This window comes from Rhinopithecus bieti, unplaced genomic scaffold (assembly GCF_001698545.2).
Source record: "Rhinopithecus bieti isolate Rb0 unplaced genomic scaffold, ASM169854v2 scaffold_26424, whole genome shotgun sequence".
NCBI lineage: Eukaryota > Metazoa > Chordata > Mammalia > Primates > Cercopithecidae > Rhinopithecus > Rhinopithecus bieti.
The window spans coordinates 288,966-315,635 of NW_016811744.1; the positions used below are offsets into that span (position 1 = coordinate 288,966).

Consider the following 26,670-nt stretch of genomic DNA (forward strand, 5'->3'; position numbering starts at 1 on the left):
TGTTTACCTACTTAAGCCTCAGCAATGGCGGGCGCCCCTCCCCCAGCCTCGCTGCTGACTTGCGGTTAGATCGCAGACTGCTGTGTTAGCAATGAGGGAGGCTCCGTGAGCGTGGGACCTTCCCGGCCAGGTGTGGGATATATTCTCCTGGTGTGCCCGTTTGCTTAAAGCGCAGTATTGGGGTGGGAGTCACCCGATTTTCCAGGTGTTGTGTGTCTCAGTTCCCCTGGCTAGGAAAAGGGATTCCCTTCCCCTTGCGCTTCCCAGGTGAGGTGATGCCTCGCCCTGCTTCAGCTCTCACTGGTCGGGCTGCAGCAGCTGACCAGCATTGATTGTCCGGCACTCCCTAGTGAGATGACCCCAGTACCTCAGTTGAAAATGCAGAAATCACCGGTCTTCTGTGTCGCTCGCGCTGGGAGTTGGAGACTGGAGCTGTTCCTCTTCGGCCATCTTGCTCCGCCCCAACCTTTTATTCTTAATCACGAGGCAAGCTCCCTTTGTTGAGCTGAGTTAAGGATGTTAATAAAAGACTGTCCAACACCTTTCTACAGGTTGGCACAAATGTAATTGCGGTTTTCGCCATTGAAAGTACTGGAGAAAACCACAATTACTTTTGCACCAACCTAATATCAGAGATGTCTGTTACTCATCCCATGGAAACCAAGACTGCTTGGAGAGAGGGTCCCTGTGCCAATGGGAAGGATTAACAATTTTTTTAAAGATTAATAAACTGTAAGATGAAGGAAGATGCGGTTTAGTTTAAGAGGGCATCAAGCTGCCATTTCCTGATATGACTTCACAAATTCCATTTAAAATACCTATAAAGATACACACAAGAAAAGACAGAAAGTAGGGCCTGCTTGGAACCATAACAAGTTGCAAAAGTCTAAGGAAATTTCCACTAACCACAATGTAAGTGAAGAGAGAAGGAGAAACACGTCCATGGACAAATGAACCCTGGCACAGCTGGCCAGAACGTATGTGGGGAAATAGTTTGGCCCTTCACCTCTCTCCACACCCAGCTCAAAGTGTCTCAGTTTGTAGCAATCAGGAAACAGGCTGGCCAGCCCCAAACTGGGTATGAATCCTGCTTCCAGGGACAGCCACTGTCATTTCCCCACTCCACTCTGTTTCTATACCCATTCAGAGACTACAATCCTAAGTAAACCCAGCAGTAAGGAGACGCAGGATTGGCAGTGATGCAATAACAAACTCACTCTAAGAAATAAAAGAATATGGAGAAAAATACTGCTTTGGGTACTCAACTGGTTGTAGAAAGACTGCCTATAAGAACCACACATGATGGGAAAAAAGGACACTACACACTAAAGAAAGAAAGGGAAGAAACTCAAATAAGGAGTGATTTCAAGGAACTCACAAACTAGAATTAACACAGCAGAAAGCCAAATTCATAATGAAGTCATATTCAGGAAGTTATTGGAAAAAATCCAAATGTATAATGAAAGAACAAGAATATAAAAATGAAGAGCAAGAAAATGGCAAGTGGAGATTTAGAAACTAAGATCTATTCAACAGATCATTGCTTCTAGTGTTAAATAACTAGAGTAAATGCAAGATGAGATAAAACAAAAATGATACTAAAAGAAAACCTAAAAAAAAGACAAAAATGTAGAGCATGTTCCAGTTCCATTCACCAACACCTCCTGGTAAAATTTTACATACCATTTTCCCAAAAGGTATACCAACAAAGGATGACATATTGGAGTAGCCTTAGGTTTCTCTGTAACTACAAATTCCTGAGAATAAAGGCCCAACCAAACTGTGTGAAGAGGAAGACATTATAAATTTGGGACAAACTCAAGATACTATATAATCTATACAGATATCCTGAAAACATTATTTGAAAACATATTGCAACTTACTGAAAAAAAAGCCAAATTCCTTAAAAATAACAGCATATTAGGACTAGCAGCATGAACTGAGACCAATTAAATTAGTTTAATTCAAATAATTATTGTTTACTTATAAAATGAACAGAAACATCTAGTGCTTTATTATTTTACTTTTATTATTTTAATTATTTTAGTATTTTAGACAGAATTTCACTATGTTGCCCAGGCTGGTCTTCAATTCCTGGCCTCCAGTAATCATCCTGCCAAGTACTAGTACTTTTTTAAAAAAGACATACAATATTTAAATTTACAATACAGCCTAAAATTCCAGATATTGCCGGGTGTGGTGGCTCATGCCTCTAATCCCAGCACTTTGGGAGGCCAAGGCGGGCAGATCACTTAAGGTCAGGAGTTCGAGATCAGCCTGGCCAACATGGTGAAACCCCCATCTCTACTAAAAATATAACATCAGCTGGGCGTGGTGGCAGGCGCCTGGAATCCCAGCTACTCAGGAGGCTGAGGCAGAAGAATCGTTTGAATCCTGGAGTCAGAGTTTGCAGTGAGCTGAGATTGCGCCACTGCACTCTAGCCTCGGAGACAGAGTGAGACTCCATCTCAAAAAAAATAAAAAACTCCAGTATTAACACATAAAATGTAGGTAAAGACAGCCCCAGTGAACCACACCTCCTTATATCTTCCCCCAATTAATCCGACTGGCCATATGATTTGCTTCAACCAACAGGAGGAGGCAGAACTGATGCTGGAACACTTCCATATCTCCACTTTAAGGAGGCCTGGCAGTTTGCACTTTGGCACTCTTGGGAAGCCTAAGCCACTATATAAGAATTATGGTTATCCTGCTGGTGGGGTTCTTGCTATATAAAAAGATCATGTAAGAAGCCACTTTGTGAGGAAGAGGCCTAAGATGGGTGGGAGGGAGATGCCCCACTGTTCCAATATTCCAGTTGAACCCAGTCATCCCTACCAAGGCACTAGCCATGTGAATGAACTGTCATGGACATTCTAGTTTAAGTGGACTACCAGATGACTGCAGTACCAGCAGAACATCCATGGGGCAAAAGAACCATCAGCTGATCCAAGTTAACCTACAGAATCATGAAAGATAATAAAATTATTTTAGTTATAAGCTACTACATTTTGACGTGATTTGTTATGCAGCAATTGAAAATGAAAATACCTTTTACAATATCTTCTGAAAGATTTTTAAAAACCTCTTTCAAATATGTTACTTTTAGAGCAGCAATTTAAAAGCAAAGAAAGACTTAAAATAGAAGACTTGGAACATTCAAACAAACAAGAGGAGGGTAGAAATATTCAAAGAGCTGAATTTAAGACAAAAAGTAGGCCAGGTATGGTGGCTCATGCCTGTAATCCCAGCACTTTGGGAGGCCAAGGCAGGCAGATCACGAGGTTAAGAGATCGAGACCATCCTGGCCAGCACGGTGAAACCCTGTCTCTACTAAAAATATAAAAATTGGCTGGGCATGGTGGTGCAGCCCTAGTCCCAGCTACTCGGGAGGCTGAGGCAGGGAATCGCTTGAACCCGAGAGGCGGAGGTTTGTGTGAGCCAAGATCGTGCTACTGCACTCCAGCATGGTAACAGAGCGAGACTCTATCTCAAAAAAAAAAAAAAAAAAAGGCAAAAAGTATTTAATTGAGACAAAGATTAACAATAATATAGTAGTTACAAACATAACATAGCAAATATCATTATATCAAAATAGATAAAGCCAAAAACTACCACAAATATTTTAAAAAGAAAAGAAAAAGAAAAGAACACAACTAGACAGGGAGATCACAGATCGCTTTCCAGCTTTAGCAAATCCAGCTAACAAAAATGCAGTCAAGGCCGGGCGCAGTGGCTCACACTTGTAATCCCAGCACTTTGGGGGTCAGAAGCAGGAGGATTCTTTGAGCCTAGGAGTTCAAGACCAGCCTGGGCAACATAGTGAGACCCTATCTCAAAAAGAAAGAAAATAAAATATAAAATAAAAATAAACCAGTCAAGAACAGAAAATCTGAGTAATATAGTTTTTACCTTGCAATGTACAACATGTTTGTATGTGTTATCTGTGGCGATATATGTGTAAATATTGAGACCTTCCAGTGTCTAGTAGGTAGCTCCCATCCCATAAAGCTTTGTGGGACTGACATAAACCATCCTGTTTTCACTGCCCAGTCCTGTGACTACTTCCTGGAAAGGAAATCTGAACCACTCTGGAGAGGGCAAAGCAAGTATACAGATTAGCAATTATATATCTTAAATCAACTTCATCTGAACCACAGTGGAAATTTCTCTCATACTACTGCAAGGGGCTAACCATTATCCCTACTTTTGAAAATTACAGTAAAAATTTGAAATTTAAGTTTTAAATTAGAAGATAGAAGATTGATGCCAAATCAGTTTGATGCCGTTTTCAATGAGAATAAAACAAACTGAAAATGTTAACAGTTGTTATCCATTCATTCAAGCAACAAATATTTGCTAACTGCATACAAAACCAGGCGCCATGCTAGGCACTGGAAATAAAAAAGAGAACAAAACAGACAGGTCATTTGTAGATGTTACCCTGTGCTGTAGTGTGAGGAGACAAACAGTAAACAAGTAAGATCACTTCAGTTAGTAATAAGTACTTAAAAAAAAGAAAATAGGGTGTTAAGAGAATAAGAAGAAAAGCCACAGACTGGGAGAAAATATTTACTAAAGACATCTGATGAAAGAATTGTTACCCAAAATATGCAAAGAACTTGTAAAATTCAACAATAAGAAAATGAACAACTTAATTTAAAAAATGGGCAAAAAAGCTAAACAAACATCTCACCAAAGATATACAGAAGGAAATAAGTATATGAAAGGTGCTCAACATTATATGTTTATTAGGAAATTGCAAATTAAAACAACGAGAGGCAGAGGCTGCAGTGAGCCAAGATCGTGCCACTGTACTTCAGCCTGAGTGACAAAGTGTGACGCTGTGTCAAAAAATAAAAATTAAAATAAAAAAATAAAGTATATTTTATTTATTTTTTTAAAAAGTTACCACTGAAGGCCGGTCGCAGTGGCTCACGCCTGTAATCCCAGCACTTTGGGAGGCCGAGGCGGGTGGATCACGAGGTCAGGAGATCGAGACCATCTTGGCTAACACGGTGAAACCCTGTCTCCACTAAAAATACAAAAAATTAGCTGGGCATGGTGGTGGATACCTGTAATCCCAGGTACTTGGGAGGCTGAGGCAGGAGAATGGCGTGAACACGGGAGGCGGAGCTTGCAGCGAGCCAAGATCGCACCACTGCACTCCAGCCTGGGTGACAGAACTAGACTCCATCTCAAAAAAAAAAAAAAAGTTACCACTGAAAAGAAATTAGCTCAAAGATGTGATAAAATGTCATCTGAGAATAAATCAAACCTCTTGAAACTAAGATATAACATAAACACCTGATAAAACGTATGCTAATGTTCACAATGAAATATAAAATCCAAATACTGAATGAAATCGAATTGTTTTCTAAACTGCACTTTCTTAAGACCAAATAACATAGTAAGGGTTGTTCTCCCTTTAAAATCTGCTCTAATTTCACTCCTACCTCTCGCCAGTGCTATCAAAACCTTGAAATATTCAAGTGGGAAATGCCATGTGAAGACTCTCTCAAAAATAAGCAAACAAATCAATCACATGACATATACTAGAATATGAAAGGGAGAAGGCACAATTTTAACGTGGCAGTGAAGAACGGCACCTCTGCCAAGGTGACGTTTAAGTTGAAACTGGAGGGATCATTTGAAAACCAGGGGAAGGGCATGCCAAACACACCAAGGCCCTGAGGCAGCCACAGCCTCCGTATCTTCAAGAAGCCGAAGGCAGGCCATGAATGAGGTGTGGAAGAGGAGGCCAGTCAAGAGGGCAGGGTCTTCATCATGCAGGTTTTGCAGGTATGGTAGGGAGTCTGGATTTTACTCAAAGCGTAATGAGAAGATGCTGAGGGTTTCAATCAGGCAATGACACAGTATGACTTGTTTTTTGTTTAAGATTTCTCTAGAAAGGACAAGAATGGAAGGAGGGAGTCCAATTAAAAGGCTCCATGGCAGAGTTGGTGGTGGCTTGGACTAGCTGGTAGTAGCAGACCTACAAAGAAGTAAATACACTTGAGATATGAAGCAGAATTAACAGGACATGTTGACAAATTATTAACAGAAATTGGGGAAAGGGTGAAGGACAAGGCGCATAGCAGAGTGATTTCTGAATGTATCAATATTATCCTTAAACCTCCTTACAAAAAATTTAAGCATTCAAAACTACCATGCAGTTGGAACTTAGTAATGATAAAGAGTCTTGGTGGAAAGTTTTAAACAGAAAACCATGATTTCTAAATCATTAGTCATGACATCTCATCTGCTTGAACAAATACATTTCAAGGCCATTCTCTTGTAGATTTTAAACCACAGCAAGAAGGTATTCAGTACTTTCTAGCATAAAAACTTCATAGAATGGACTCTGATTCATAACCATTTTGCAAATGAGTATGAGTAGGGCAAACCCTATTAAACATTTACTTCAGCATTCCTATTAGGAGCCTCCATTTTAGAAAAAGAAAGCATTTAAAAAATAAAACAATCTGGTATCAGTGACCACAAAAGGAATCTAGGAGGTTTGCGGTTGACTCTTCCCTCCCTAGAGCCCTCCCTTTATTCTCACAGACTCACATATTTGCCTTCTGCTTCTCTGGACAGTCCTCTCCCCTCCCCTGCCTGTTTTATATAGCCCCTCATTCTATGTTAGGGGCTGAATTGTGTCCTCCCAAAATTCATATGTTGAAGCCCTAATCCCCAGGTCCTCAGAACATCACAGTATTAGGAAAAAAGGTCTTTAAAAAGGTAATTAAATTAATATGAGATTTTTCAGGGTGCATCTTAATCCAGTAAGAAATCTGGACTCAGACATACACACACAAAGAGAAAAGACTACGTGAAGACAAAAGGAAAGGCTGGCATCTACAAGCCAAGGCAAGAGGCCTCAGAAGAAACCAAACCTGGTGACACCTTCATCTTCAACTTCTACCTCCAGACCTGTGAGAAAATATATTCCTGTCATTTAAACATTTAAACCACCCAGTCTGTGCTATTCTGTTAATGACGAACCTAGCAAATTGATACACTCTATATACCCTTTCCTACTCCCTGAACCCAAGAACATCTCATTCAAGGGCATGAATCTAGGTCTACTAAAATAATTCCCACCTCTCTATCTCCAGGCCAGGTGTCCCTTCTGCACTTGAAATTCCTAGTAAATACTTCCACAAGTCCCCAGGTGAGCTCCTACCTTGACCCTCCTCCACTCCACACCAGCTCTCCCCTTCCTGCATTCCCTACTTGGTGAATGGAACCAACCCAGGTGCCTAAATCAGATAGATACCTGGGAGTCACCCTCACAAAAACAAAAGTAGCTTCCATATGTTTACTCAACATGCAAGAGCTTTGCATGTATCTTATCAAATCTTCTTAAGGGTCTTACAAAGCAGGAATTACTCTCCCTATTTTATAGGTGAAGAAGCTGAGATTTGGGTTAATTGTCCAGAGCCATTCCTTTAAGAAGTGATAGAGTCAGGATTTGGGCCCAGGTCTGCCTGACTCCAGGGCCTATGCCCCTAACCTAAATTACCCCAATCTAATCAAGCCCCTCAAACCCATCCAATCTGTTTCCTAAATATCTTTTGATGTTTTCCACCTCATCTTTATCCCCCAAATGCCCTAATTTGGCCCCCAGTATCTCTTTCAACCAAGGGGTTATCAAGACTGCTCTGCCTTTGGCTTCATTCCTCTCTAGTCTAGACTCCTTCTAATACAGAAAACTGTATCACATTCTTCAGTGGCTCCCCATCCTATTCAGAATAAAATCTAAGCTTCTTTGCATTACATGGTCCTACTGCCCAGTTTCCTCACCACATTCTTAAACCCAACCACGCTCCTGAGTTACACTAAGCAGAACATGGTAAGTGCCACAGGCCCTGGTACTTCCTGTCCACCCTGGCAACCCTAACTACCCTTTAAGTCTCAGTTCAAATGCTAATTATAATGTTAGAAGAGGTCTATGGCTTACCAAGGCAAACTTAATTTTTCTTTCATCTACACTTTCACAATAGTTACTTTAGTATGCTATGAGTGTTAATTACCTAATTCTCAACAGACATTTAACTATTTTAAGGCTAGGATTGGGTTTTCCATTTTAGAATGCCTCATATCTAACACATAGAATAGGAGCTCAACAAAATGTTTGTGGCATTAATCTAACAGGATGTTACTAGATTTGTGGTAGGTAAAGAGTGGGATTCTACTAAGAAACAGACCTTTCCAGGTCAGGCACAGTGGCTCACACCTGTAATCCCAGCACTTTGGGAGGCCGAGGCGGGCGGATCACAAGGTCAGGAGATAGAGACCATCCTGGCTAACACGGTGAAACCCTGTCTCTATCAAAAATACAAAAATCATCCAGGCGTGGTGGTGGGCGCCTGTAGTCCCAACTACTCGGGAAGCTGAGGCAGGAGAATGGGGTGAACCTGGGAGGTGGAGCGTGCAGTGTGAGCCAAGATTGCACCGCTGCACTCCACCCTGGGTGACAGAGCAAGACTCTGTCTCAAAAAAAAAAATGGCTAAAGGTATACTCCCGTGAACAATATCTGGAGCATGTTTTTGTCCCCCAAAATCTCATGTTTAAATGTAATCCCCAATGTTGGAGGTGGGGCCTGGTGGGAAGTGACTGGATGATTGGGGTGGATTTCTCAGGAATGGGTGGGCACCATCCTCTTGGTGCTGTCTTCACAATAGTGAGTTCTTGCGAGATCTGGTTGTTTGAAGTATGTGGCACCTCCTCTAGCCCTCTCTCTTGCTCCTGCTCTTGCCATGTGATATGCCTGGTCCTACTTCACCTTCTGCCATGAGTAAAAGCTCCCTGAGGCCCCCCTCAGAAGCTCCCCCTCAGAAGCTGAGCAGATACTGGCACCACACTTGTGCAGCCTCCAGAACCATGAGCCAATTAAACCTCTTTTATTAATTACCCAGTCTCAGGTATTCCTTTATAGCAAAATAAAAACAGCCTAATACAAGTCTAGTCTATGCCACTGATATATTTGTCAATCCTTGTGACAATACCACTCTGCCTTAATTACTTAGATTTACACGAATTCTTGATATCTGCGATAACTGCATTTCAACACATTTACTATATCAAAAATTAAAGACAAAAACTTACAGGCTCGTGCCTGTGGTCCCAGCTACTGAGCAGGTTGAGGCAGGGCAAGAGGATCACTTGAGCCCAAAAGTTTGAGACTACAATGAACAATGATCATGTCACTCCACTCCAGCCTCTGTGACATATAGGAAGACCCTGTCTCAAAAACAAACAAACAAACAAACAAAAAAAACCCTAAAAATCCACTGAACATTAACTCTCCATTTCCCCATCCCCCAAGCCCCGGCAACTACCATTCTATTAATACTTTCTACGAACTTTACTACTTTTAGATACCTCATTTAAATGGAATCATTTAGGCCAGGCACAGTGGCCACACCTGTAATCCCAACACTTTGCGCAGCCAAGGCAGGCAGATGGCTTGAGCTCAGGAGTTTGAGACCAGTCTGGGCAACATGGTGAAATTCCATCTCTACTAAAAAGAGAAAAATGAAGGATCTCCTGACCTTTAAGGAATCAAGCTTGACATGCAAAGCCAATAAAAGCCCCTTGGGGAGTACTGGCCTCATACCTTGTCTACAGAGTCCCCGAACAGAGATCTTAACCTGTTATCAGTAAAGAATGTCACTTTCTAACAGGTCCAGGAGCTCCAAGTTTATCTTGGGACCTCAAGAGGACAGGATCACCCAACTCACAGGTATTCTGAAGATACAAGCTCATAGCTGGACTCAGCTTTAAAGGTCTTATCTGAGATTCCTTGTGGAACAGAGTTCCATCAAAGCCAATCCAAAAGGCCTATGTAGAAATAACCATTCTTGCTGCACTTTATGCAAATAATCAAGCCAAGTGTAAGACTAAAGTTTATTCTACAAACAACACACACGATCCTATCATAATTTGTTTTTACCAAAAATAAGGGCTGGAGAGAGAAATTGTGCTCCAAAGCTTATCGTAGATTTGTCATTAAATCCTAGTCTCACTAATTGTTTTAAAGCTTTCTGCCTGCATTTTAGACTAACCCTGCTTATTCCTGTGAATCATGTGGTGATCTCCTACAGCGTGAAAGAAACAAAAAGAGATGGGTAACATAAAAATCTGGATCACTATGCTAGTTCTGGGCAATTATCCTGCAAATTCTGCCAGGTAATGAAAGTGAGTAGGGTGCCCATAACCCTGAGGTTTCTTTGTTTGGGAAATAAAAGCAAGGAAAACCCCCAAAGGGAAATTCTATATCTTGGCAAGTAAAATTTTAGATTAAAATTATCTACTATACCACACTTGTGGGAATTGCTATACTCACTCTACTATTTGCAGTAGGGTTATACCTTCTAACTGAAATATTGGACAGAAAGCTTATGTCTTGTATTAATATTTGGACCCTGTATACTCAATACTGTAACTTGAATTGTTTCCTCTCACCTAGAAGCAAACTCCAAACAGTGCTGCAAACTGAACCACACATGGACATGCCATTCTTCCGAGGACCCTTAGATCAACCCTAGGAGAAGCCCTAGCTGCTGTTCCCCATTCGATGCCCCTTTTCAGCAGGAAATAGCCAGAAAGAGTCATCGCCCAAAACCCCTTGATGGTGACATCTCCACAGTGGGGAATGTTATAGGAGTTGATTAAGAAATTATTTTAGGCAGATAGGAAAAGGGGTCCTTGGGGAAGTTTTCATTTCCTTTAAAGCAGCTCCAGAAACACTTCTTGTCTAGCAAGAAAGCCCCAGCTCTTAGAGCCAAGTCAGTAACCTTTGATATGCAAATGCAGGCCATTAGAAACTGGGTCCACCCAAACATGGTGATTCCTGCTGACTTCTTGCCCTTGCTCACAGGTGCCTGGCAACATGGCCGTCCCCACATATCCCCATGTGTGTAGAGCATCATGGCACCCTGTATTTGCATATTAAAAAGCTAGAGTGGGAGGGCCAGTTTTTTCCGCGGGCTACGTGAGTGACATGCCTGGTCAAACCAATCCCCTGAGCCCTATGCAAATCAGGCACCACCTCCTCCAGCCTCCTCATATAAGCAGACACTTTTCTGCTGCACACACAGTTTTCTCTTAGTTCGAATCGCCCCCTCCCTTTATCTTTGTACAGGGGAGCTGTTTTCTTCTTCCTTCCTTCTTGCCTATTAAACTTTTCACTCCTTAAAACCAAAAGATTAAAAAAAAAAACCATCACATCAAATAACTTTACCCTACCCAGGATGTGCCCGACAACTCTGTTCTCGGGTGAAAATTTAAAATATTGGTTCACTCCCTGATGGAAACAGAGGAGAGAGAGAGGTGCTCAGTGACTCATTATGGACAGAATGAGGGCTGAAATTACTTGAGTGAGGAAGGAAAGGAAAGCAGGTCCCTGGCTGAGGTTAAGTACCAAACAGAAATCTGGGCTGAAGCAGGGAGACTTAGCCTGAGATTCTAGATTAAAAAAAAAAGTGTAACCTAGAGTAACTTGAATATAAAGGATTCCACTCTTATTTCCAAACTATTCTAACAGCTCTGAATAACATGGATATTTTAAAGGTTTATGTATATATGAATGGATGTGTATAAAACATTCAGGCCAGGCGCAGTGGTTCACGCCTGTAATCCCAGCACTTTGGAAGGCCGAGGCAGGAGGATCACTTGAAGTTAGGAGTTCAAGACCAGCCTAGACAACATGGTGAAACATGGTCTCTACTAAAAATACAAAAAAAAAATTAGCTGGGTGTGGTGGCGGGTACCTGTAGTCCCAGCTACTTGGGAGGCTGAGGCAGAAGAATCACTTGAACCAGGGAGGCACAGGCTGCAGTGAGCTGAGATTGTGCCACTGCACTACAGCCTGAGTGACAAAGTGAGACTCCATCTTAAAAAAAAAAAAAAAAATCAAAAACTCAGTCCCCAAAAGTAATTAATCTATTTATTCATTCATCACAAACCCACTAAACACATACTATATCTAGATGGGACAGACTGGCAAAGACGGACCTTGACCTGAAGAAGTGTTTAGCCTAGTCGGGTAGATTACACGTGCATATAAAAATATTAACTATAAACACGGCAGGAAGACCTAAATGCACTAAAAGAGACATAGAAGGTTATGTGAAGAAAACAAAGTAATGCCCACAAACATATACTTTTGCCCTTCTCTACTGTTCCCAAATGTTTTATATCCTTCACATATCTCTTCACTCTCCACTAAAATGTAATCTTCAAGGTCAAGGGAGTCTCTGTCTTGTTTGCTGCTGTAACTCTGCAACCTAGGGCAGTGCCTGGCTCACAGGATATGTTCCATAATCATTTCTCCAATAAATTATTGGTAAATTTATTATAATTAAAACTGCCATTTAAAAACATCTGATGAGAGTTCGGAAGTAAAGCCTTTTATCTAAGGTCATCTGATTTTCAACAAGAGTACCAAGACAATAAAATAGAGGAAGAATAGTCTTTTTAACATACGATGCTGAGACAACTTGATATTCACATACAAAATAATAAATGCAGTTGGAACCTTTCCTAACACCATACACAAAAATCGACTGAAAATGAATCAGACCTACATGTAAGCACTAAACTCTAAAACTCGTAGAAGAAACATGAGAATAAGTCTTTATTAGCTTGGATTAGACAATGGTTCCTTGGTATAACACCAAAAGCGCAAGTGACAAAAAACAAACAGATAAATTAGACTTTAACAACATTAAAAATACCTATGACACCATGAGGAAAGTGAAAACAACCCACAGAAATGGAAAAAAAATGCAAATCATATATTTGGCAATGGACTTGTATCTAGAGTACATATAAAGAACTACTGAACTCAATAATTAAAAGACAGCCCAATCAAAAATGAACAAAAAATCCCATTTATAATGGCCACCAAAAAATTAAAAAAGAAGGTACCTAGGAATATATCTAATGAAGGAGGTTAAAGTCTGCAAGGAGAATGACAAAACATACTGCTCAAAGAAATCAGAGATGAAACAAACAAATGGAAAAACATTCCATGCTCATGGCTACAGGCCATGAGATAAATATTTTTCTACAATGAGAGAAAATATTTGCAAACTACGTGATATGGTTTGGCTGTGTCCCCACCCAAAATCTCATCTTGGACTGTAAGCCCCATGTGTCAAGGGCAAGACCAGGTGGAGTAATCAGATCACCGGGGCGGTTCCCCCATGCTGTTCTCCTGATAGTGAGTCTCACGAGATCTGATGGTTTTTAGAGATGACAAAGTGCTGGTGGCCCTCGCTCGCTCTCAGCGCCTCCTCGGCCTTGGCATCCACCCTGGCCATGCTTGAGGAGCCTTTCAGTCTGCCGCTGCACTGTGGGAGCCCCTCTCTGGGCTGGCTGAGGCCAGAGCCAGCTCCCTCTGCTTGCAGGTGGTGTGGAGGGAGAGGTGCGGAGGGGAACCGGGGCTGCGCACAGTGCTGGCAGGCCAGCGCACGTTCCAAGTGGACATGGGCTCAGTAGGCCCCACACTCGGAGCAGTCATCAGGCGCCACCGGCCCAGGCAGTGAGGGGCTTAGCACGCGGGCCAGCAGCGTGGAGGAGGCACTGGGTCCCCCAGCAATGCTGGCCTGCCTGCACCAAGCTCGAATTTTCCCCCGGCCTCAGCCACCTCCCCACAGGACAAGGCTCGGGACCTGTACCCCGCCATGCCCAAGCCCCTCCGTGGTGGGCTCCCACGGGGCCTGAGCCTCCCTAGGGGCGCCGCCCCCTGCTCTGCAGCACCCAGTCCCATCTACCGCCCCAGGACTGAGGAGTGCAGGCGCGCAGCCCAGGACTGGCAGGCAGCTCTAACCGCCGCAATGGTGCAGGATCCACTAGGGGAAGCCAGCTGGGCTCCTGAGTGGGGTGGGGACTTGGAGAACTTTTATGTCTAGCCCGAGGATTGTATATGCACCAATCAGCACTCTGTGTCTAGCTTGGGGTTTGCGGATGCACCAATCAGTACTCTGTATCTAGCTAATCTGGTGGGGATTTAGAGAACCTTTATGTCTAGCTAAAGGACTGTAAATACACCAGTCTGCACTCTGTGTCTAGCTCAAGGTTTGTAAACACACCAATCAGTGCTCTGTGTCTAGCTAATCTGGTGGGGACTTGGAGAACCTTTATGTCTAGCTAGAGGATTGTAAATGCACCAATCAGCACTCTGTGTCTAGTTCAGGGATTGTAAATGCACCAGTCAGCACCCTGTCAAAATGGACCAATCAGCTCTCTATAAAATGGACCAATCAGCAGGATGTGGGTGGGGCCAGATAAGGAAATAAAAGCAGGCTGCCCAGCCAGCAGGGGCAACTCCCTCGGGTCCCCTTCCACACCGTGGAAGCTTTGTTCTTTCACTCTTTGCAATAAATCTTGCTGCTGCCCATTCTTTGGGTCTGCACTGCCTTTATGAGCTGTAACACCACAAAGGTCTGCAGCTTCACTCCTGAGGCCAGCAAGACCACGAATCTACCGGAGGAATGAACAACTCCAGACGGGAGAAATGAACAACTCCAGACGCACGGCCTTAAGAGCTGTAACACTCACCACAAAGGTCTGCAGCTTCACTCCTGAAGCCAGCGAGACCACAAACCCACCAGAAGGAAGAAACTCAACACGTCCAAACATCAGAAGGAACAAACTCCAGACACACAATCTTTAAGAACTGTAACACTCTCTGCGGCTTTATTCTTGAAGTTAGTGAGACCAAGAACCCATCAATTCCGGACACAGTTTTATAAGCGTCTACATTTCCCCTCTTGCACTCATTCTCTCTCTTGCTGCCCTGTAAAGAGGTGCCTTCTGCCATGACTCTAAGTTTCCTGAGGCCTCCCAAGCCATGTGGAACTGTGAGTAAATTAAACCTCTTTTCTTTATAAATTACTCAGTTTCAGGTATTTCTTCATAGCAGCATGAGAATGGACTAATACGCTATGCATCCAACAAAGGTCTAATAACCAGAATCTGTAAGAAATTGAAACAATTTAACAGGCAAAAACAAATAACTAACCCCATACAAAGAAGAGCTAGTATGGAACAATTCTACTGAAATTGTTTGAAAAAACTGAAGGCGGGACTCCTCACTAACTCATTATTTGAGTCCAGCATCATTCGGATACCAAAATCTGGCAGAGACACAATGAGAAAACTGCAGGCCAAGAACCCTGATGAACACAGATGCAAAAATCGTCAAAAAAAAAAACTAGTGAATAGAATCTAGCAGCACATAAAAAGCTAATCCACCACCATCAGTAGGCTTTATTCCTGGGATTCAATGTTGGTTCAATATACACAAATCAATAAATGTGATTCATCACATAAACAGAACTAAAAACAAAAACCACATGATAATCTCAAAGTTCAAAGGCTTTCAATAAAATTCAACATCCTTCAGGTTAAAAACCCTCAACAGGCCAGGTGCAGTGGCTCACGCCTGTAATCCCAACACTTTGGGAGGCCAAGACGAGCAGATCATGAGTTCAAGAGACTGAGATCATCCTGGCCAACATGGTGAAACCCCATCTCTACTACATTAGCTGGGTGTGGTGGTGCACACCTGTAGTCCCAGCTACTCAGGAAGCTGAGGCAGGAGAATTGCTTGAACCCAGGAGGCAGAGGTTGCAGTGAGCCAAGATCACGCCACTGCACTCCAGCCTGGCGACAGAGCGAGACTCCATCTCAAAAAAAAAAAAAAGAGCAAGAGAGAGAGAAGGAAACAGATATACCAATGGAACACAACAGGGAACCCAGAAATAATGCCACACGCCTACAACCATCTACTCTTTGATAAAGTTAACAAAAACAAAGAATGGGGAAAGGACTCCCTATTTAATTAATGGTGCTGAAATAATGGGCTAGCCATATGCCAAAGATTGAAACTGGACCCCTTCCTTACACCATATTAAAACTATAAAAACTTTGGAAGATAACCTAGGAAATACATTCTGGATATAGGACATGATAAAGATTTCATGAAGATGCCAAAGGCAATTGCAACAAAAGCAGAAATTGACAAGTAAGATCTAATTAAGCTTCAGAGCTTCTGTGCAGCCAAGAAAATATCAACAGAGTAAACAGACAACCTACATAAGAAAATATTTGCAAATTATGCATCCAACAAAGGTCTAATATCCAGAATCTATAAGCAACTTAAATCAATAAACAACCCCATTAAAAAGTGGGCAAAGGACATGAACACTTTTCAAAAGAAGACATGTAAGTGGCCAAGAAGCATATGAAAAAATGCTCGACAACGCTAATCATTAGAGAAATGCAAATCAAAGCCACAATGAGATACCATCTCACAGCAGTCAAAATGGCTATTATTGAAAAGTCAAAAAATAACATGCTGGCAAGGTTGCGGAGAAAACGGAACACTTATATACTGCTGGTAGAAATGTAAATTAGTTCAGTCATTGTGGAAAGCAGTTTGGCAATTTCTCAATGCAAAGCAGAATTACCATTTGACTCAGCAATCTCATCATTGCGTATATACCCAAAGGTATAAAAATTGCTGTACCATAAAGACACATGCACGCGTATGTTCATCGCTGCACTATTCAATAGCAAAGACATGGAATCAACCTAAATGCCCACCAATGGTGGAACGGATAAAGAAAATGTGGTATATATACCCCATGGAATAATATTGTAGCCATAAAAAAGAACAAGATCGGCCGGGCGTGGTGGCTCACGCCTGTAATCCCAGCACTTTGGGAGGCCGAGGCGCGCGGATCACGAGGTCAAGAGATCAAGACCATCCTGGCTAACACGGTGAAACCCCGTCTCTACTAAAAATGCAAAAAATTAGTCGGGCGTGGCGGCAGGCACCTGTAGTCCCAGCTACTTGGGAGGCTGAGGCAGGAGAATGGCGTGAACCCGGGAGGCGGAGCTTGCAGTGAGCCCAGATCACGCCACTGCACTCCAGCCTGGGCGACTGAGCGAGACTCCATCTCAAAAAAAAAAAAAAAAAAAAAAGAACAAGATCATGTCCTTTGCAGCAACACAGATGGACCTGGAGGCCATTATCCTAAGTGAATTCACACAGGAATAGGAAACCAAATACCATAGGTTCTCTCTTCTAAGTAGGAGCTAAACATTGGATATGTATAGACACAAAGAAAGGCACAACAGACACCAGGACCTACTTAAAGGTGGAGGGAGGGAGGAAGGTAAGGACAGAAAAACTACCTATCAGGTTCTATGCTTATTACCTGGGCGGCAAAATAATCTGTACATCAAACCCCTGTGACACAAAATCTACCTATATAACAAACCTGCACACGTACCCCTGAACCTAAAATAAAAGTTAAAAACAAAGAGAATTTACAAATAGCTTCCTAAGTAGAATTTTTAAGTCTTCTTCCTCCCCACCCAATAATAGCTCTAACACTTCAGATTTACAGATTATAAATCTTCAACACATATCAATAACTAAGATAGTCTTTGATAAAAATCAAAACTATTCTTAAAATTCAACTCTGAGTAAACTTTCATTCTGTTTCAAGTGTTATATGGGTCCTTTTTGTTTGCCTGCAAGTAGAAACTGTGTTACTTGTCTTGTGTTCAATATAATATAATGTTTGGCAAGTGGTAATCATCTAATACACAACAAAGCTTACTTCTTTCTTGCTCCAAAACTGAAAATGGCTTTATAAAACTCTATAATTTTCAGGAAGAGTTGGAGAAATAACCCTAAACATATAAAACTGCAATGATATTACTGTGGGCAACATGATAATAAACCACTCCTTCTGTTAGAAAAGAATTAACATAGCAACTTGCTTTGTCCGTAATTTTAGTCTGATGTAATCCTAAAGCTGGAGGGTGTGATTTGTGACAAATGGACCTGAGTCAAGGACACAATTTCCTTGACGAATTGAGTTTATTCAGTTGGTCACAGAGGGAGTAAATATGTATGATTCAGCATCAAGACTTATCTTCAGGACGTTTAAGGACAAACTTCCCGTAACTACTCTTATTCAGACCAACTCTGTCCTCTTCACGGCTGAACCATGGCACGGGTATTAGGTATTTTCAAAACAGCTGATAAAGTTGATAGACGTGCTTGGCTGAAGGTAATTTTAAAGGTTAAAAGTCATCATCCAAGTTTGTTTTCAACAGATACTACACTTTGTGTTTTTCTTAGAAACCCCGAACACACGAGTAGCCCTTCCTTTTTTGTTCTTCCCCAACACAAATAGATGACATTTACAATCACAAATACTCTGTGAGGCTATAGAATAAATAAGTGCACTCACTGTCACACCATCACTTTCTCCTCTGCTCAAGGAAACAAGTCAAAACAAGAATAAGTGTAAATCCACCCTAATTTGAAGTATAGAGGTAAATTAGTTACAAACTTTAATTCTTAGATATAACAAATTACCTGCTGAACACTTGAGGACCATTCACTACTCTGAATTATAGAGAGATGTCAAGATTACAGTTTGAATGGAAAAAAGGTGCTACTAATTCAAGAGAACTTACATTTTAAAATCTTATCAAGGGATCCTATACTGAATTCTAACATCTAACATCTAATTCTAACATTAGATTAACATCTAAGCCAGATGTTAATCAATGGCTCACTTGTACTATTTGAATAAAATAATTATGGCATTATTCTGTTGATTCCTTTAATATTAAGAGACCCTTAATAGACCCCTAAAAATTACTACCCATTGGTGATAACTGCTTCTTATTCTCTTATAGGAATCCTGCCCAGCTCCCTCATAAAGTAGCTACTAATAAAGAAATCTTTTAAAAGAAATACAATTTAAAACATTAAATTTAAAATGTTAGCAGCATACCATTTTAAGAAAGTATGATTAGCCGGGCGTGGCTCAAGGCCTGTAATCCCAGCACTTTGGAGGCCGCAGACGGGCGGATCACCGAGGTCCCAGGGAGATCCGAGACCATCCTGGTAAAACCGGTGAAACCCCGTCTCCTATAAAAAATACAGAAAAAACTAGCCGGGCGAGGTTCGGCGCTTGTAGTCCCAGCTACTCGGGAAGGGCTGAGGCAGGAGAATGGCGTAAACCCGGGAGGCGGAATGCCTTGCAGTGAGCTGAGATCTGGCCACTGCACTCCAGCCCGGCCACAGAGCAGACTCCATCTCAAAAAAAAAAAAAAAAAAAAAAAAGTATGATTAGTATTCACTTTGTTTTCAAAATTTTTAAAATAGGAAAGTTGCCGTCCATCAACCTAGTTAAACATGATTAAATAGGTGACATTGTAAATAGAAGACCTAAGTCTTACAGATTTCCTACTGGGGGAAAAACTTACAAACAATAAAAAGAGATAAGGTTTACTGAAGCACTATTCACAATAGCCAAGATATGGAATCAACCTAGTGTCCAAAAACAGATTAATGGGTAAAGAAAATGTGGTATATCTACACAATAGAATACTATTCAGCCACAAAAAAAAGAATGAAATTCCTGTCAGTCACAGCAACACAGATGGAACTAGAAGACATTAAGTGAAATAGGCCAGGACAGAAAGTTCACCACATCTTCACTCATGTGCAGAAGCTAAAAAAAAGTTGATCTCATAGAATTAAAAAGTAGAACAGAAGAGTCTAGTGTTCTAGTGTTCTAAAGCATGGTAGGATGATTATAGGTAACAATAATATATAGTTTCAAACAGCAAAAAAGAGGATACTGAATGTTCCCAACACAAAGAAATGATGTGTTTCAGATGATGGATATGCTAATTACCACGGCTTGATCATTACACATTGTACACATGTATCAAAATACTACATTGTACCCCATAAATATGTACAATTAATGTGTCAATTAAAAAAATCTTCAGAACACATCCAAAGTTGGCTGAAAAAAATAACTGAAAATTTTAAACTATACGGTCAATGGTAGCAAAGAGAATTTATCACTAAGAATTGTGTGAGAAAGTTCTACAATCTTAAAATAATAGAGGTACGGTACGCATTAGTATTTTTTTCTAGCTTAATTTATTTATGATACTATCGTTGCCCTTGCCAACTGTTAAGTCCCCTTGGGGTGGGTCTCTTCATCCTTTGTACAATGCCTAACAGATAAAAATGCTTAATGTTCCACTTTCTTGGCCTTAAGAATTCTTTATTTTCTTTGCTTTCTATATGTTTTTCTTGTAAGTATTTTCAAATTTCTCATGTTGAATATTAGAAGAAAATTCATGGAAATACTACAGAGAAAAATACTCAATTCTTTCTAAACATAACTTTTACAATATTGGTAAAGAAACTGTGGAGTCTTTAAAAACTACATTATTCCTCAAGAAATGCCCTTTTAAAGCATCTGGGAAAGAAACGTAATTTCAGTTAACAACATAAAAGGAAGGACAAACTCTTAACACTATTTAATATATGTGGTGTATGAACTAATTTAATGACCAAAAAAGGAAAAATTGTTCTTTAGGAAGTTTTGGGATAATAAAACAGGTTTACCAAATAAAAGAGAGAAACAGGATGCTTTAATGATTCCCATATCCTTGACAAAAAAATTGTTTCTTTGTTCTGTAGCTGGGCGCAGTGGCTCACGCTTGTAATCCCAGCACTTTGGGAGGCCAAGGCGGGTGGATTACCTGAAGTCAGGAGTTCGAAATCAGCCTGGCCAACATGGTGAAACCCCACCTCTACTAAAAATACAAAAATTAGCTGGGTGTGGTGGTGTGTGCCTGTAATCCCAGCTACTCAGGGGGCTGAGGCAAGAGAATCGCTTGAATCTAGGAGGAGGAGGTTGCAATGAGCCAAGATCATATATCACTGCACTCCAGCCTGGGTGACAAAGGGAGGCTCTGTCTCAAAAAGAAAAAAAAAAAAATGTACTTTGTTCCTTTAACTAGTCTTCTAATACTTAAAAAGCTTTATAACCTAAGATGAAATTCAGACTACTGAATTTAGTTATACAAAATATATACATATAAATATATAGATATAGATATGTGCTAATGAGCTGTACCTTTTTCCCATGAAAATTGCAACCAAACAGTATTTAAAAACTAACAACACTGACCACAGGCAATTTCCCTTCTGTAGGATTTAGGGTATCACATGTGTTCTCATCAAGTTTATTTAAAACATTAATAATTTTTCCTATAACTAATAACAGTGAGTTGGGTTTGAGAGATCAACCTGCCTGTTGAAAACAGCTCAGTAATTTATTTTAAAACATCTTTTCAAAAGAATTGAAAATTACAAGATAGTAAGAAATTACCAAGTAAAACTAAAAGAGAATTCAACAAATAACACTGGGAAAATAAATATCCACATGCAACAGAATGAAGCTGGACCCTTACCTTACAACATACACAAAAATTAACTCAAAATGGATAAAACACATAAACATTAGAGCTAAAAATGTAACAATCTTAGAAGACAACGTATGGGGAAACTTCTGTCACATTTGATTTGGCAGTGATTACTTGGATATGATATCAAAAGCACAAGCAGCAAAAGAAAAAAATAGACAAAACTGGACTACGTCAAAACTAAAAATACTATCAACAGAGTTAAAAGGCAACTCACAGAACTGGAAAAAATATTTGCAAATCATACATCTGATAATGAACTACTATATAGAATATTTATAAAGAACTCTTAAAACTCAACAACAAAAAATAGGCTAATTCAAAAATGGGAAGAGGATTTGAATAGATGTTTTTTCAAAGAAGATATGAAATGGCCAATAGGCATATGAAAAGATGCTCAACATCATCAGAAAAACACAAATCAAAACCACAATAAGACACCACTACTTCACACCCATTAGAACGGCAATTAGACAGAGTCTCGCTCTGTTGCCTAGGCTGGAATGCAGTGGCGCGTTCTCAGCTCACTGCAAGCTCCACCTCCCGGGTTCACACCATTCTCCTGCCTCAGCCTCCCGAGTAGCTGGGACTACAGGCGCCCACCACCACGCCTGGCTAATTTTTTGTAGTTTTTTTTAGTAGAGATGGGGTTTCACCGTGTTAGCCAGGATGGTCTCAATCTCCTGACCTCTTGATCCACCTGCCTCGGCCTCCCAAAGTGCTGGGATTACAGGCGTGAGCCACCACACCCAGCCAGCAATTATTTAAAACAAAAAACAAAAACAAAAACTGAAAATAACAAATGTTGGCTAGAACGTGGAGAAACTGTAACCATTCCGGCATTACTGGTGAGAACATAACATGGTGCAGCTGCTGTGGAAAATATGGCAGTTCCTCAAAAAAATTAAACACAGAATTACCATATGATCCACCAATTCCACCTTTAAGTCAAAGAAAAATCAAAAGGAAAATTTTAAAGCATCTTGAGGGCTGGGCGTGGTGGCTCACGCTTGTAATCCCAACAGTTTTGGAGGCCAACACGGGTTGATCACTTGAGGTCAGGAGTTCGAGACCAGCCTGGCCAAAATGGTGAAACCCCACACAAAAAAATTAGCTGGGCGTGGTGGCGTGTGCCTGTAATCCCAGCTACTCAGGAGCCTGAGGCAGGAGTATCACTTGAACTTGGGAGGCAGAGGTTGCAGTGAGCTGGGATCACAACACTGCGCTCCAGCCTGGACAACAGAGCTAAACTCCATTTAAAAAAAAAAAAAAAAAAAAAAAGCTAAATTTTATGTTATGTATATTTTACCACAAAAAAAAGTAAAAGGAGAATGAAAACTCAGCATGAAAAGCAAGTTCTGAAACCACACTTCCTCTAAAGTATCTTTATCGGTCATGGGAAACTAGAACCTATGTTTTAAAAGATTCTCAGGATGACCAAGATGGAAATAAAGCTGAGGGTCACACAACAAGGGCCATCTAATCTGAGACTCTCCTCACAATAAGCTGGAATCCTAAAGGGGCACGTCCTCACAGTGAGAATGACATGAACTAGATTATGGTCTAAGGTCACACTGCTTTTCTCAAACTTCAAACTCGGCTCTGTAATCATCCCCTGGACTAGAATACTCCCAAGTGTCGGTCAGACAGAAGTGTACACTGTCTAAGTACCTACGCTGTGGACTTAAAATTACTCTTGTAAATAATTCTTCAAATGCAATATCCAGGCCCCAGTCAAGGATAGCGGAGTATGCAAGAAATGTAGGGATAAGCAGCAGAAAGGAAAAGGGGTCAGGAAAGAACCTTAGAAAGTGGATTATCAGATGCAGATTCTATGTGTTTTCTGTGATAGAAGAAATAAAATGACAGGTTGGAAACATTTAGCAGAGAACTAAACACTATAAATAGTAATAGATTTTTACACGAAAAAATAGAGACACTAGAACTAAAAATAAAATATAACTCCAACTAAGAACTGAATGGAAAGGTTTAACAGATTAGATTCACCTTCAGAGATAATTAATAATGAAAAGACAAAAGACAAGTCTAGAGATATGCTGGAAGTAGTTTGAATCAGCTTGCAAGAACCAATTATGTGTAGCTCTTCCTAATTCTGCATCAGTCAAGTCAAATTGGTTGCCTGAAACTACCATTGATAAGGATATTTATACTACGGAAATCAACAAATACTACAAATCAGGGCTTCTTTTTCCCCGGAGAGCCATTTTGCCAGCACACATTTGGAAGTTACCATACAGAATTTAGGACAGGGAGACAAAAGAAAAAAAAAAAAAGTAAGTAGGGAAGAGAGGGTAAGAAATGTAAAGGGTATAAAAGAGGGCTCAGGGCCGGGCACGGTGGCTCAAGCCTGTAATCCCAGCACTTTGGGAGGGCGAGACGGGCGGATCACGAGGTCAGGAGATCGAGACCATCCTGGCGAACACGGTGAAACCCCATCTCTACTAAAAAAATACAAAAAACTAGCCGGGCGAGGTGGCGGGCGCCTGTAGTCCCAGCTACTCGGGAGGCTGAGGCAGGAGAATGGCGTAAACCTGGGAGGCGGAGCTTGCAGTGAGCTGAGATCCGGCCACTGCACTCCAGCCCGGGCGACAGAGCAAGACTCCGTCTCAAAAAAAAAAAAAAGAGGGCTCAAAACATATTTAATTAAAGTTTCAAAAACTGAATAGAGAAAAGAAACACTTTTATCAGTTAGTGGCTAAGCTTTTTCCAGAACTAATTACCAAATCATAGATTTAAGAAGCCAAATGAATGCATTGCAGGACAAAAAGAAATCTGCAATGAAGACTGACTTCTGTATCATTAGAGTAGCCTTTGTGTTTTTAAATCTATGAGTTTTCCCTTTATCTCCAAAAATTATAAATGCTACCAGAATTGAGACAGACAGGGATTTATTTTCATTAATTTTGCCTATGATGAAGCCTACGCTTTGGAACTATAGCTTCAGAACTTTTCAGCTCAAGTAGCTGGGCATGGTGGCTCACACCTGTAATCCCAGCACCATGAGAGGTGGAGGCAGGAGAATCACTTAGGCAAGGAGTTCGAGACCAGCCTGGACAACATGGCAAAACCCCGTCTCTACAAAAAATACAAAAGAATTAGCCAAGTGCGGGGGCGTGTACCTGTTAGTCACAGCTACTCGGGAGGCTGAGATGGGAGGATGGTTTAAATCCAGGAAGAAGAGGTTGCAGTGAGCCAAGATTGTGCCATTACACTCCAGCCTGGGCAATATAGTGAGACCCTGTCTCCAGGGAAAAAAAACAAAAAATAAAAAACTTTTCAGGTCAAGAAAGTTTTCTACTGCTTTTATATTTTGCTTCTGTTCCATTTATTCTGGTTTCTCCACTGGGAACTTATTCATCAGTATGGTACTTCTCTGTCTTCAGTATCTGTCATTTTCACCCTCATCATTTCCGTCATTATTTTCTCCTCCTAAAAAAATCTCAAATAAATACTATAGGATTGACCCATTCATCGTATATAGGATTGACTCCATTTTCTGCAGGATCAGCTCTGCTGTGTGCAACTGTCATTACAGATTTTGGCTATTGCATTTTCAGATTATTGTCATTGTTTTCTTTTGGTCACCTTTATTCCAGCTTCTTTTAAAATCTCATTCTGATTTTTTTGTCATAACTTTATGTTTTGGTTTCCTAGAGGTCTTACTTTTTGCTCTGTTACTAAGAATAAAATCTGACACTTCTCACAAATATCTTTTGTACATCATAATAAATGATATTCAATATTATTTTTAAGACTTTCTCCCTCATCTTTGGGGTAATGGTTCCCTTATTTTATGCAGATATCTTTCATGCAGATTTCCTTCATAGTCCCCATGAAAATAATCCTTGAAAATAGATATAATTTTTAATGGCAGGGTATATAGATTGCCCTTGATTCCCATCACTATCAATTTGGATGGTGAAAAATTGCTCACACTTAATTTGGTTGGGTTTTAAGTGTACAGGCTGATATACACAGTCCATGGCTGAATTTATAGTACTAAGCAGGCAGTACAACCAAGTTGGGCTGATTTAAAATCTATTATTCCTTTCTTCTCATATTATGAGAATTCATTCCTACATCAACAGGAACACTCTGTAGTTTGTTTTTTAACAGAAAATGAATGATAACCTGAAAACCCAAAAGCACACTCCTTTTAAGGTTCTTCTAAACACAACATCTACTGCTACATCACATCCCTGGAATGTAATATCCTAACACTTTCCTTTCATTCTCTTCCATATTACACATTGGAAATTTAGTCTCTGAATAGATGTATAAAAAATAGTGTGGAACACGCGGATTTGAAAGAGCTGGGAGAGAGAAAAATTTCTGAGGAGGTTAATGGGCTTTTAATATGTAATAAAATATATAATATGAACGAAATAGTGCAAGTTCCCATAGTCATTCATGGTAACCTGTGTCTCCAAGGTATAAACAAACAACAGGAATGGATCAAAGCCTCTTCCTATCCACTTCCCACCTTAATCTCCTGTTTTAGAAATCAAACCATAAACAGACCACTAAGACTTTTTTAGTCTACTCCAATGTAGTAAGTAGTTAGTAGAAACAACTCTAAAACTGAGAAATGATTGATCACTACTTTTCCCAATGCCATTATGGAACTATACGCATATTTTAATGAGAAACTGGAAGAAAGAATATCACACATGGCAAGCCTAAAGTAAGTATTTTTCCATAGGTACATTTTTTAAACAAAAAAGTTGATATTAATCTCTATGTTTGAACATAGTCAACTAAAATGTCATGGTGACAGGTGCTGACTGTTACAGAAAGTAAATGAATTATTTCACAACAGAAGGATGAAAATTGAGACATAATTATTGTAAACATCTGAAAATTATAAATGTCTATAATGATTTTATACATAACAAAATAAACACTGATTTCTTTTCCACATCACTTAAAGTTTGAACATGATATTTTAGGATGTCTACTCTATCGAGTAAACACAGAATTTATCATTCTAGACAAATTCTACTCTATCGAGTAAACAGAATTTGTCATTCTAGATAATCAAGGAAATGACATAAATGTGTTTCAAAAGCATTTAATGCATAGGTAGCTATAAACAGGCAAGCAAGGAAAGGCAGGGTAATTTTGAGGAGACAGCCTACCCATACAAGCTGATATTGTTTGTTTTTACAGGGTTTTTTTTTTTTTGGGTGGGGGGTGGGGAGACAAGAGTCTTGCTCTGTTACCCAGGCTAGAGTGCAATGGCACGATCTTGGCTCACTGCAACCTCTGCCTCCCAAGTTCTAGTGATTCTTGTGCCTCAGCCTCCTGAA

At 40.5% G+C, this 26,670-nt stretch overlaps 1 protein-coding gene across 3 annotated transcripts in view; it reads right to left on the reverse strand.

Annotated features, from left to right (window-relative positions):
* The window catches only part of COA1 (cytochrome c oxidase assembly factor 1), a 95,043-nt gene that overhangs the window by 19,783 nt on the left and 48,590 nt on the right, over nt 1-26,670 (reverse strand). The window contains exon 1 of one of the 3 annotated variants that reach the window (XM_017894926.1): nt 6,900-6,926. The exons of the other annotated variants lie outside the window; for them this stretch is intronic. Within the exon in view, the coding sequence (XP_017750415.1) occupies nt 6,900-6,915 (16 nt within the window). The 5' untranslated portion in view covers nt 6,916-6,926. Of the gene's footprint in view, nt 1-6,899; nt 6,927-26,670 lie in introns of those variants that run through there. 3 annotated transcript variants of the gene reach the window in all.